General features: G+C 38.6%; 1 protein-coding gene across 4 annotated transcripts; it reads right to left on the reverse strand.

Moving 5' to 3' along the window:
- Positions 1-375: 375 nt before the first annotated feature.
- LOC147867444 (putative protein phosphatase 2C 45) lies at positions 376-12,221 on the reverse strand. Of its 4 annotated transcripts, none has more exons than XM_087315231.1 (13): positions 12,109-12,221; positions 11,894-11,987; positions 6,639-6,702; positions 5,950-6,084; positions 5,535-5,581; positions 4,589-4,647; positions 4,400-4,499; positions 4,196-4,290; positions 3,863-3,925; positions 3,523-3,602; positions 976-1,061; positions 747-831; positions 376-620 (listed from the first exon to the last, which is right to left on the reverse strand). In XM_087315231.1, the coding sequence occupies exons 1-13, from the start codon at positions 12,133-12,135 to the stop codon at positions 506-508; spliced, it is 1,050 nt and encodes a 349-aa protein (XP_087171357.1). In that variant the 5' UTR covers positions 12,136-12,221; the 3' UTR covers positions 376-505. The 4 variants fall into 4 exon arrangements, with proteins under 4 accessions (XP_087171357.1, XP_087171355.1, XP_087171356.1 ...); XM_087315229.1 differs by having other exon boundaries at positions 6,639-6,705; XM_087315230.1 differs by having other exon boundaries at positions 11,894-11,990; positions 12,109-12,218.
- Between the last annotated feature and the right edge of the window lie 1,423 nt (positions 12,222-13,644).

The raw sequence follows: 13,644 nt of genomic DNA on the forward strand, positions 1-13,644 counted from the left end.
AGATAACACTTAGCCTTTAGCCAGCAATAGTCGTCCTCTCCCTTTCTTCAATCAGTGGGCCTCTACATAAGATGGAACTATCGAGCCCCTTTTGTGGTTTGTATATAACCTTCACAACTGTAAAATTTGATAACTAATGCAAGGAGTTTTTTGTTTTGGAAAAAAAAGTATGTATCAAAGGAAAAAGAACATCATCACTTGATAAAAATGAAACTTTTAGAAAACTCACAAGATTAGTCCAAATAAATGTTTTATAAGACAAAGCAAAAAATTGGTTGGCCAATGAGGTCCTAATACAAGAAATACATTGCATTGTACTGCCTATGGAAGATACTACAATGCATAAAATCTTGTGGATGGTGCAGTTTTCTTTCCTCCTCAAAACAAACATCTTGAGCTGTAAAATCAAACATATACAATATATCCCTAATTTTGCTCATAGGAATAAGATGTTTTCTGTTTTTCTAGTTATTCACAACAATTAGTCCTTTTGAGTACATACAGATTATGCTCCATCCAGTGGCAAAAATACAACAATTGCTGAGATATCATCTGTTACACCGCGCTCTTGTCCAATCTTTATTAATTGTTTGGCAATCTCCTCTGAGGAATTCGATTCTCTACACAAAGGGTATCAAACCATTAGCTATACAGAGAAGTTATAATCTTGGACCAAACATGTTCAAATACAATTTTCTGAATACAAAGCATGTTTCTTTTACATATTTTCTGTAAACAAAATATACCTTGCTGATCTGCATATGTCAACAGCTTCCTGATTTGGTATTTTTTCCCATAATCCATCAGTTCCTAGAATAATTAAATCATCCTCTGCATTACAAAACGCCCAAAAAAGAAACTGAGTTTTTATTGTGTAAAGGATCACTGCATTTTATACATAATTATAAAATACCAGACTCTAGTAAATATAACGGGGCTGCATTTTATGCACAATTGTGATTTTAATCAAAATACCAGGACCCAGTGTCTCAACTGTCACATCGGGCTCAGCTGTGAGTCCATACCCTCCACGTGCACCATCGATCCTTCCATCTGACCAACTACAGATTTTGCAATAAATAATTTTACAAGGAAAAGTACTATTCTTAACTCAATAAATATTAAGATTTTTAAGAAAATAATAAGGTCATAAGTTCTTAAGCTATTTCATATTCATAAATGATATAAAACACCTTCTAGCATAAGGAAATTTTATGCGAATAAGACTTTCCAACAGAACTTAGAAGACAACGACATCAATGAATTGTATACCAACTTTACAGAATAATTTTCTCGGCAATATGCCAGGTATGATACCTTCTGAATGGGAAATTTTACCACTCCAGAATTTTTTCATACTAACGAATATTCTAACAAATGCCCAATAGGTCATAAGTAATCTGTTGTTTCACCATTATGATGATCATAATGAAAACCGGGTTTGTATTTTTGACAGTATTTATCCAATATACACAATAACTGATACACTCAGTTGGAGGTGTAAAGATAAAGAATAAATTGAGAAAGAAAGACATACTGACGTCTTTAAAGAGGTAAAAATACGCTATAAATACAAAGAAGAGATTACATCTTAAAATGTTGTCTAGTTTCTCAGAACAAAAAGAAAGAGAGAAGGAAATATTGATGTCATGGCCTATAAGATGAAAAAGAGAGTACACTTAAATGTTGCCTCGTCTTTGAAAACAACAAACAAAAGTAAATCTAATTAAATATAGGATACTAAAGAATCTAGCTATCAAAGCACTTCAGATTCTAAATGTAGATAGACTAAAATGTCTGCCTTTGAAAGATCTCAAACATGGGCCGCTGTACGATGGAGAGATATCCAAAGTGACAAAAGCACCTTTGATGTAGGGTGATAATAGCCTTTACTTTACACTGACATGAGTGAAAGGACAGTGTTCCAGATGGCCATTGCATGCATTGATAACAAATTGCTATTGTCCAATCCATTGAGTTGAGACCCCACTCATGCAACCCTTGACTGATGGTCATGAAACTAAACAAAGTCGTTATTGTTCTTTAGATGAGATAAGCTAATGGGGCTGGATTGTTGTCCAACTTCTCTCTATCTCAAGGTCTAGCAAGAATAATACAACTGCCATTGGCCTTTGTATTCCATTACCTTTGGTGGTGGGAAAAAGCCTTATTTGAAGAGGCAACATCTTCCTTTTATTTCGTAAAAAGTTGCATATGGCAAACATAGTGTTCTTCTAATTTCACTCATCAATGGCACAATTGCCAGACTCATTCTTCCCTATATTTGCCTGCATTACTTATCTCAATCTCTGACTGATGTGGAGAGGTCCTAAGCTGCCCTATCACAATATAAACTGCATGAAATTGATGTGTAAACATATAAGAATGGCTGGTTATGAGTCTATATTGCGACATGGATAAAGATAATACCTTGCCATGGGCTATCTTCCTAGCAAGTCACGTTGTGTGGCTGATTCAATGTTTGCTCATTACCCAATTTAATGATATAAGTCAAATCAATCTTTTCTTCTCCACTTTGGCCTTGTTTGGGTGTGGATAATCTAAGTTATATTGGAACCATTCTTGCATATCAACAATGATTATTACAATGTTCAGCTAGCTGCTTCATAAGTTTCAGTCTTGAATACCTTTATTTAGAGAGCTGCCAAATCTATTGGATACTGGTCACTGATAAGAATAATGCCTCAATCACTATTGGGCATACTCAAACTTCCATCCAAATTATAGCATGGGACACTAATGCTCTGCCCCTTATCATGTGAGCAATCATTGAGACAAATCTGCCCAACGTTGTGCCCCATGAAACCTCAATTCCCAAACTCCTACTTTGTAGGGATGGGTCTGTGTTACATGTGTATCAAACCACCACAATTTAATATGTGGTTCTTGGAACAGTATACATGCACACAAGAAAGTCAAGCACAAACAACCTCCTGAAGAGAGAACGGAGGCCAGTGAATGTTACTTCTAGATATGTGTATGCTACCTTTTCCTCTCCCAAGAAGAATTAACGTTTGTTAGCCATACTTGAGAGGTGTGCAATCACTAAAGTTTTATCAAAGTTCAATGACAAATATTTTTATCTACAAAAATGACATTAAAGCATTTAAATATCTCTTGTTTGGGTCTTATAGGCCATTGTAGCCTCCTAAAAGCCATTAACATTTCTTTCTTTCTTTCTTACTGGAGATTCAGATATCAGCATAATGTCATCAGATATAGTATAGCTATCCCTGCCAAGCATGCTCTTGATATATTGGTCTGGATATGGGAAGGCTTTTATTTGTTGATGGTGAATATTTTGCAGTCTCAAAAGAAAGAAAGCTGATGAATATAAAGACCTATTCACTTTGAATAGATCCAAAAGGGATAGCCGGTTCAATCTATGCACTTGATGATTTATAATCAAATCATAATGCTACTTCAAGGATAGAATTTCATGGTACATAAAATAATTTGGCATACACAAAAAATGGTATTGATAAAAGTTAGCTGTTATACTCTTTTAAATAGGCATCGCCAAATGCCCTCGAAAGTGCAAGCAGCCCTCCAACACGCCATGTACCTTCAACATTAATAACCTGGAAAAGGTGGTTTCTTGTCTTCATGTAATAACAAACATTTCTTGTTCAAAATATCATGTTGATACTACATTTTAAAATGCATATATAGATAGATAGATAGATAGATAGTTAGATAGTTAGATAGATAGATAGATAGATAGATACCTAAATATGCAAGCACTTGTCAGATAACAAGAAATATAGAATCAGATTATAAATATCTTATTAATATTGATGATTCAGACTTTTTCTATAAAAACTCAAAAGACTAAATTTACCAATGGTTTTTTGGGGGTCGGGTTCTTAGCCTCAATTCTTTTTCTTTCTGCTTCAACATTGGGCTGTAATACAAAAACACTTTTTAGGATATACATAATAGACCAACAGCCTATTAGTGACAACTTGTAAATTTAAAACAGCCTAGAGATATGAATCAACCATGCGTCTATTTTCAATTGCATTCACATAATGGAAAACATTGACCTGTGTGATGAACCACACCCTTCAGAAAACATGTGAATAACTCTTACTGATTATAAAAACAATTCAAAGTCATGTTAACAATACTCGGGAGTTCGGAAACTTCCTGTTAGCCAGTTTTGAAAATTTACCTTATGGTCAAATGAAAGTTGTATGGCTTGTCCTGCCCGCGACAATACAATACGTGCATCCCCAACATTAGCAGCTACTAATTGCTGCTTACCATCTGAGAACAAATTGTATGTTTAACACTTAATTGTGATACAACGACAATTCCCTGAAATTTAATATCAACTCCCTTAATGGTGGATTAACAGCCAACATATTATCTGTACCTTGTAAAGGAAAAAGAACAACTGTAGCTGCTGTGGCACCACAACGGGATCCTCCTACCCCCCTTTCCCGTAAAGCTCCAAGGAAACCCTTGGGTTGAGCCTGATGAAACAACAACAAAATAGAAATAATTAACACAGAAAATTATTGTAATAGTATAAATTTTATAACACTATTAATTTCAAGGTTACCAAGGTCAAGACGTCAAATTCTAGATATGCGGAAATGGTTGATGTGATTGGATCAGATGCTGAACAAAAGTAGATGTTGTAAGTCCCCAAGTTATTGCAACTTATATCTTAGTTTCAATTAAAGATAATAAATGGTCTTCTGTGAAGAAATTAAGCATAAAAATCTGTTTATAAGATAGAGAAAACAAACAAATGGAAGAGAATTTCCGATTCGGAAAAACTAAAACACTTGAATTTTTCTTTATTTCCCCAAACGACCTAGAGTTTTTTTAGTTAGAAGAAGTGTTAAGGCTCTTTGAGAGCCAAGGCTCATGGGGGTAATAAAATGCGGTTGGATACGTTCTAGCATTTTTACCTTGTACTGGGCCCAACATTGAGGGTTAACATTTGCAATGTAATATTCCAATTTTGACATTTCAGCTTCTTGCCATTTCATCCTTAGTGCCCCTAGTAATCTATCCTTGATTGTCGCATATTTCATAGCATCACCTGAGAGCTCCAATAGATATTTTACACCCATCTTTTAAACCATTTCATTACGTCAAGCACTCAGCCAAAAGAGAAGATTTTGCTCCTATTCTTTTTTTGTACTTTGCATCCTATGTTCCAAGCAGTTTTGGCAATCTGTGATCAGGCATATTCTTGACCTTTGTGATACACTTGTATACCCTTTGCCTGACTAGCATCTATATGGGCCGAGCACCTGTTTCTATTAGCACAACACGATAGGCTGTTGAGGATTTAATTCCCAATTTTCTCCCATTTCCAAGTTATCAAGAAAGAAACTTCAACTTAAACAATGTATTTTACACTCAAAACAATTCAATTTCCAGATTCAAATTTTTGTTGGTGCCAAAAACGCATATGTATGTTCTTGAGGAAAATGATGCAGAAAAATTATTTATATAATGCTGAATTCACAATGCAGATGAAATTGCAAACCTGCCTGAAAGACGCTTTTTGTAAGAATCCCAAAAGTTATCCTTCAACATCCTACACACATGTCAATATAAAACATGAGTACCAAAAATTATTCTCAGCTAAAGTTTGATGTTAGTTTCCGAAACATATTTCATTATGTTTTCGAAATATTTTCAAAAAGCACCAGAGATATGATATTATTTAATTTTCTTCAAATTGAATTTCCATCTCAAGTATGAAGTATCAATCACATAAAATCCTTGATGCATCAAATCTGTTTCAACATTTTGATAAGTCAAATTTGAAGGAGAAATTATTCAATAGTCAAAAAAGTTATACATTTGGTTGTCCTATGCAATCAATTTCAAAATTTCCTTGTTTATTTATCTGATAAGCTCTCAACTACAAGGTTTGAATGTTGAAAAACCAAAACCACATACTCTGCAACTGCAATTCCTCCATGTCCATCAAAAACACCAAAAAAGGATGGATCAGAGCCCTTTGCATCAATAACAACATTATATGTGTCCTCCATAGTTGGTCTGCCTGTGCCTTGCATTGCTGCAGCTCCTATTCTGACATATAAATAAATGAAATCAAACAGATGATAGAGAATAGGAAACTGGAGGTTTTGGATAAAGATTTAGTAATAACGCACAACACATGCAAACTGCATATGCTGTGTAAAAGAATGATAGAAAAAATCAAAATAACATTGACAATCATTTATGTTGAGAAAGGCATCAACAACAATTCCAACAAGATAACTAATATAACAGAGAGAAATAGAGCACAGGGGATTTGAATAGCTCAAAGTTCTGATGGCTTCAAGTTTAATGAGCTAAGAAGTAAGTGGGTTCCAAAAAACGGGTCTAAAAAGCCAAATATTATGAAAATTTAAGATTGTAAACAACATTTACAATTTATGTTCAATCATCTTTAATAAAATAGTATATATATTTCTTTACCGAGACCGTACCATGCTTGCCTGAACTAAATATTCAAATTTGTCATATAGTAATTTTCGGAAATATAAGAATTGAACAAAACAAATCTCCTTTTACCGCAACCACGCAGCAAAAACACTGCAAATGTCATTAGAATTTCTGATCTAGTATTTCATATGTACCTCTTTTGTAGCAAAAGAGTACAGTTGGTTGTTAATGTCCATTTAGCAGATGACTTATTTCTTGCTGCTGAAACATCAAAAATTATACACAATCAATTTTGGTTAGCACAAAAACTCACTAAAAGAAAACTCTCGTCATATGGGTTATGTACCTGGTGATAAGCATATTTTTAGAAACCCATTGACTGGTTTCAAAATCCCACCAATTACTACAATTTTCTAGGTGACCTTGCAGAATGGAGGTATTAAAAGGCGTGAACTTTTGGTCAACATAGGTTCAGCCTGTCTCTCAACACACATGATCCTTTTATTGTTCATCATAATTTCAACACACGCTTGCATAGTTCAAGCCACCTGGTTTAGGTACAGTTTACTTTTGCTTTACTTTATCAAATATTCTTTAGAATTCACGAGGGTGTAACTTTTTGTTTTCAGGAAGATAGTGAGACTTAGATAACAGGATGGCTCAAGCATGGCTGAGCCCCTGAATGCCTTCCGAGGATTGATCAATCCGACCACCTCTCTAGAAGTACCTTTAGCCGACGAGGTACTGGCATTGCTACTGCTGGGATCCCTCCCGGACAGCTGGGAAATGCTCATGGTGACCCTGGGTAACTCAGGACTATGTAAGGGAAGCAGCTGTCCCTAGAGATGGTGAAGTTGAGCTTACTGAATGAAGAAGCTCACGGGAAGGACAAAGAATCCATCTCTGATCATAAGGCCCTAGTCACAGAAGGTGACTCCAACAGAGGAAGGGGCCAGCAGAGAAGTCCACAGAACAAGGACAGGTCCAGACCAAGGTCGAAGTCGAAGGGGAGGCTGACCTCAACAGGCTGCAGAATGATGCTAAAAGATGTGCGCCATGTTCCGTATATCAAATTGAATCTGATATTAGCCGAACGGCTAGATGATAAAGATTACAGTGGTAACTTCTAAAATGGCACGTAGAAATTCTGCAAAGGAAGCTTGATAGTGGCTCGAGCTTACAAGAAAAATACATTATATGGCATGCATGCACGGCTGAGCCAGAACGGGGTAAATGTGGCAGCCGACACAACTAGCGAGTTGTGGCATAAGAGGCTATGCCAGATGAGTCAAAAGGGCATGCAGATGCTAGCCGGAAAAGAACTCTTGCCGGAGGTGAAGAACATGCATCTGGACAAATGCGTTGACTGTCTGGCCGGTAAGCAGAACAGGGCCGTCTTTCGCCCTAGGCTTCCGATGAGGAGGAAGAACGCTCTAGAACTTGTGCATACAGACGTATGCTATGTTGATACGAAGTCACATGCTGGTGCACAATATTGTGACCTTCATAGATGATTATAGCCGGAAGTTGTGGGTTTTCGTGCTGAAGACAAAGGACCAGGTGTTGTCTATCTTCAAAGAGTTTCAGGCGAGAGCGGAAAGGGAATCCGGACGAAAGTTGAAGGCCGTCCGGACAGACAATGAAAGGGGAGTATAGAGGGCAGTTCGAAGAATACTGCCGATCACAAGGCATCCGGCTGGAGTATACAGTGCCGAAGACTCTGGAACTAAACGGAATGGCCGAGAGGATGAACCGGACAGTGATGGACAGAGTCCGATGTATGTTGGCACATGCGATGTTGCTGAAAACCTTTTGGGCTGAGGCATTGATGACGGTTGCTTACTTAATAAATAGGTCTCCCTTAGTGCCCTTAGATGGTGATATCCCACAGATAGTGTCGACCGGCAAAGATGTGTCATACCGGCATCTAAGGGTGTTTGATTGCCTTTCATATGTGCATGTTGCCAAGGACCAGAGGGGAAATTTGGATCATAAGAGCTGGTCATGTATCTTCTTGGGGTACGGCGAAGATGAATTCGGCTACTAGTTGTGGGACCTGATTGACAAAAAGGTCATCAAGAGTCGAGACATAGTTTTAATGGAAGAAAAGACTATTGCCGATTGGGAGACAGAGAAGACGAGATCATCCTCCCAGCTGATCGGAAGAGAACAGCCGGATAAGATACGCACTCAGCTGGCTGGAAGCCGGATGTTAGCTGAAGAACACAATGGGCCAGCCGGATTGGCCAGATCCGGACAAGGAGCCAAATCGGCCGAAAGGCATCCATACATCAGATCTGGACTGGGAGCCGGGTCGTCCGGAAGGCAACCGGTTGAACAAGAATCTGAATCGGACTCAGATTGAGGTACTGGCAGAAGAGAATGATGCAGAGCCAACTGATGAAAGTCAAGGCAAGAGATGCCCCCTAAGAAACAGAAGGGGCCCCCCGAAGATTTCCGGAAAAAGAATATATTCTCTTAACTGATGAAGGGGAGAACCACGCATGAACTGACCGAGTTGCCAGAAGGTAAGAAGGCGCTCCGCAATAAGTGGGTCTACAAATTGAAGCCAAGAGAAATCGGAAATCCACCCAAATTCAAAGCCCACATTGTGATGAAGGGCTTCCAGCAGAAAAAGGGTGTAGATTTTGACGAAATATTTGCCCCGGTAATAAAGATGACATCCATCAGAACAGTGTTGAGCATTGCGGCTAGCATAAAGTTACAGATAGAGCAGTTGGATGTCAAGATCGCATTCCTGCATGGAGGTCTAGAGGAAGAGATCTACATGCAACAACCTGAAGGTTTTGTAGAGGAAGGAAAGGAAAACTTGGTATGCCGGTTGAAGAAGAGCTTGTATGAGCAGAAGCAAGCGCCCCGACAATGGTACTGGAAATTTGAATCTTCATGGTAGAACACGGCTTCAACAAGACACATGCCGACCACTGTGTTTCATGAAGATTATGACGGAGGAGATTTCCTTATCCACCTGTTGTATGTTGATGACATGTTGATTGTCGGACAGGACCTAAAGAAAATGATAAGCTTGAAAAGGGCCTTGAGCAAGTCATTTGCAATGAAGGATATGGGTTCGGCTAAGCAAATTCTGGGTATGCACATTGTCAGAGACAATACAAAGAGGTTGTTGTGGCTGTCATAAGAGAAATATGTACTAGGCCGGAGATTAGGTATGTTGTCGGAATGGTCAGCCGGTTCATGAGCAATCCTAGCAAGGAACACTGGGCGGCGGTTAAGTGGATACTCAGATACCTGACAGGCACCTCAAGTGTATGCCTCACATACTGCTTAGGTAACCCCATGCTAGAAGGGTTTACGAACTCTGATATGTCGGCTGATGTTGATACTAGCCGGTCCACGTCCGGGTACGTGATGACATACACATGGGGAGCTATCTCTTGGCAGTCGAGATTGCAAAAGGTTATGGTTCTGTCGACCACACAAGCTGAGTATATGGTTGTCATCGAAGCTGCCAAGGAAACCATATAGACGAGAGATTTCATCAGTGAGTTCAGAATGAAGCAAGAACAATTCCTACTGCACTGCGACAATCAAAGTGCCATCCACCTTGCTAAGAATGCCGCCTATCACTCGAGAACTAAGCATATCTAGCGGAGATACCATTGGCTTAAAGAGAGGTTAGAAGAAAAGGATTTTGTCCTGGTAAAGATCCACACAGATGACAACGGATCGGACATGCTGACCAAAGCGCTGCCAACGGACAAGCTGAATGCATGCTGGCAAAGAGTAGGTCTGCTGAATTACCCCATCCCGGAGTGAAGTGGGAGTTTGTTGGGATAATTGGTCCCTCCGGATAGGATGAGTTGGAGAGCCAAATCGGATGAAGGCCGGCTAAGAGCCGGAAGTCGATTAGGCCGTAGCCGATTTAGGGTTAGGTTTAAGTAGCCCATACTTTTGTATAAGTATAAATACACCTAGGGCAATCACAATGTATTATGATCATTGTCAATGTTGACAGTGTGTGAGCGTGTATGTACACGAAGTATTAGAGAGGGTGCAAAGTAAGACAAAGACAAGCTCGAGGTCATTGCCTTTGAGTCTCTTGTATATCTCACGATTTAGTCATTCTGTTCGGAGTTTGTGGACTCCCGTGGTTTGTCCCCATTCAAGGTTTCCATGTTAATATCTCGTGTCTCTGTGTCTGTGCATTTTCTGTTTTCAGTTGCTTCAGTTATTGTCTTTCTCATTGTCCTTATTCTAGCTTGAGAACCGGTTGTGGCCAGTCCTGTATTATAACACATGGCTCACGCCCACATGAATCCACCTTTTTTACTCCACAAAATGTAAGAAATGCCATTGATTGGTTCCAATTTAGGAAGGCCCCGGATCATGATGGATTGGGTGGTGAGCACTTTACTATGCCTGTTACATCTTGGTCCCATTGCTAGGACACATCTTGGTTCCAATTTAGGAAGGCCCAGGATCATGATGGATTGGGTGGTGAGCACTTTACTATGCATGTTACCTCTTGGTCCCATTGCTAGGACACATCTTTAATAGAGCTATGTGTGAAGCTTTCCCTACTAGATTTGACAGAACATACCATTGTGCTAATCCTCAAGAGTGGAGACCCCATGATGCCGACAAAATATAGGACAATCATGATTGGCCATTACTTGGCTAAACTATATGGCTTGATCCTAGGGTCAGAATTGAGTGTATGGGCAGAGTGAAATGGTCGCTGTTCAGATGGACAGGCAAGCTTTTGGAAGAGGTTAGCAACTTTTGATCACGTATTGACCCCCTCCACGCCCTTCTCGAGGAGGGCAAAGCCAACGATAAGGGGATTTATTGATGCTTTGCGGATTTCCAAAAAGCCATTGACAATGTGCATTGTGCTCGGCTTATGCAATGGCTAAAAGCCTCTGGTGTCCCTATATATATGCAATGGGGAATCTATGCAATTTATAAATCCATGTTAGGAAAAGTGTGGTCTCCCAATGGTTTGTCAGAGGTGGTGGATAGCATCTGAAGAGCACTACATTTGTCACTGTATTGTTCTTTATTAAATAAGAGGGAGATACCATTGCTTCTTTGACCAAGGCTCGGGTCCACTATGCAAAGTAATAGAATACAAGCACCGACAGTACTTGGGGCTGTTCTTGCTAGAACTCAAGAGACATAGGGATAAGTTGTTGTTGGACAACAATACAACCATACAAGCTCATCAATAAAAGAACAATCACCACTTCCTTTAGCCCCATCATGCCTACTCATTCTACACATCCATCAAGGGCTACACAAGTGGGCTCCTGACCAGGACATTGCAAAGGGGTTGTATAGATTACCCTAGTTATTTTTATTTTGTTTGCTGTTTGGTCTTATGTATGCCATTTTGGCGTCTTAAAAGACGTTAATATATCTTTCTTTCTTCATTATTTCTTTCTCTGAATCTGGTATATACACTTACTTGGACTAACCAAAGACTTTTTCAAGAAGCAAAAGCTCTTTGTTGATCCAGACAAAAAAGCAGAGGAATATGTGATTGTTGAATGGGAGCTGCCCTGCTAAGAGCAACAGCAACAAACATGAAGAAGAGAATGAGATCACAAGCAGCGCAGGCAAAGTATATGATAAGAATCTGAGGAAAGAAAGAAGAAAAGAGTGAGTTTCTGTATCAATTACCGGAGCAGCAACGAGAGGGGAACACATGACACTGCAAAATTACGCAATGGGAACGAATTGGATGGATAGATAGATAAGAGATTGCGTGTCTCTGTGTGTGTGTGTGTGAGAGGAGCAGAGAGAGTGTGGGAGCGCCATCAGCGCCTTGTATCCTTTGCCACGTGGCGTTCCCTGCACATCCGAGAGATGAGAACCCTAGGATCTCATCATCCACTCTTCCTTCTTCTTCCTCTTCCCTTGCCTCATTCATTCATCTCTACCTACTCTGCACACACGCACACAAATAAAGATATATATACATATTATACATACATACATACATATTTGTATGTATATTCATGTATTTTAAGAGGCCAAAATTGGCCTATAAGACCAAACAAGAAGAGGGAGAGAGAGAGCATTTGGATGCATTCTAACCCCTACATTCCCCTGTGGCATCTAGTAAATTAAGAGAATATGGTGTAATAGAGAGGTGAGATAATTGGGTCTTGAACACAAGACCTGGCGCTAGAAGTCTAGTCTAACACCTTACCACTAGGGTAAGATAATTACGATAAAAAGAAAGAGAAATCATTTGGATTGCCATGCATTGCCATATTGCATGTGGGCTTTATCGTCACTAGAGAGGCATTGTGATGGAGCTTGCTTTTAGAAAATGCCACATTTGTGAAAACCACAATCATTGCATATCTCAAACCCCAACCAATGTTTTACTTTGTTTGAGCTTTTATGTGAACCACGTTTTAATGGGATCCATTTGTGGTTGGCATTTAAAGATATCATGCGCATCTAATTGATTAAGTGGATGCCCTACTTCATTAAGTTGCAATGTGCTAGAGCATCCTGCAAAAGAAGTTTGAATCATCCTTTTGCAAAACCCGAATCCTAGCTAGAAAGTGCAAATTTTTATCAAAAACTATTAGGTAATGTTCATACTTTCCAGTAAATTTCTTGCATACCATAGTTGATAGTTTCCTTATAGAAGATATCAACATATTCTTGCATGTCATAGATTTATAAACTTCAATTTGTAACAACAATTATCATAGTTCCATTATCAACAATTGTAAGTAGAATTTAAAATTCATGAAAATTATTACTTTGACAATTTAGAAGGCATCTGTAAATTCTCATTTCCACTTTATGAACTTATACTAGGCTACACAATCATCCATCATTTAGAATATGTTTAGTTTGGAGAACAAGTTTATAATTTCAAACATGATCATGTCCATTTCAATCTTAATCAACTACACGTGATTGATCAATTACAGCACCAGTTACATAATGGAATTAACGCATAATAATTCGGTTCAAGCAATCAATCGGCCAACTTCGATTAATTGATGTAATGAAATATGGCAATCATCCTAGAAATCATAGGTAGGGAATTGATATTCCCATCTTCACCCCATTTCAAAACATGCCATGGTTCAAAACTCACAAGTTAAAAATTTATCTTTTATTATTCCGAAAACTGATACAACTTTTCCACAGGTAATTTCATTATTCATATTTTCATCATACATGATAAAT

Source organism: Azolla caroliniana, unplaced genomic scaffold, assembly GCF_043228905.1.
Source record: "Azolla caroliniana isolate FFs.n. ecotype wild unplaced genomic scaffold, voAzoCaro1.0.p SCAF_2, whole genome shotgun sequence".
In the NCBI taxonomy this organism is placed as follows: Eukaryota; Viridiplantae; Streptophyta; class Polypodiopsida; order Salviniales; family Salviniaceae; genus Azolla; species Azolla caroliniana.

What these genes read in the sequence shown, in the direction of transcription:
- LOC147867444 (XM_087315228.1), bottom strand. Translation starts at nt 12,135, where the DNA reads ATGTGTTCCCCTCTCGTTGCTGCTCCG. An exon ending in AATTTGACGTCTTGACCTTG is followed by an intron (nt 4,500 to 4,588) that starts GTAACCTTGAAA and finishes TTGTTTCATCAG; the next exon opens with GCTCAACCCAAGGGTTTCCT. An exon ending in GGCGATGCCTATTTAAAAGA is followed by an intron (nt 1,062 to 3,522) that starts GTATAACAGCTA and finishes CAAAATCTGTAG; the next exon opens with TTGGTCAGATGGAAGGATCG.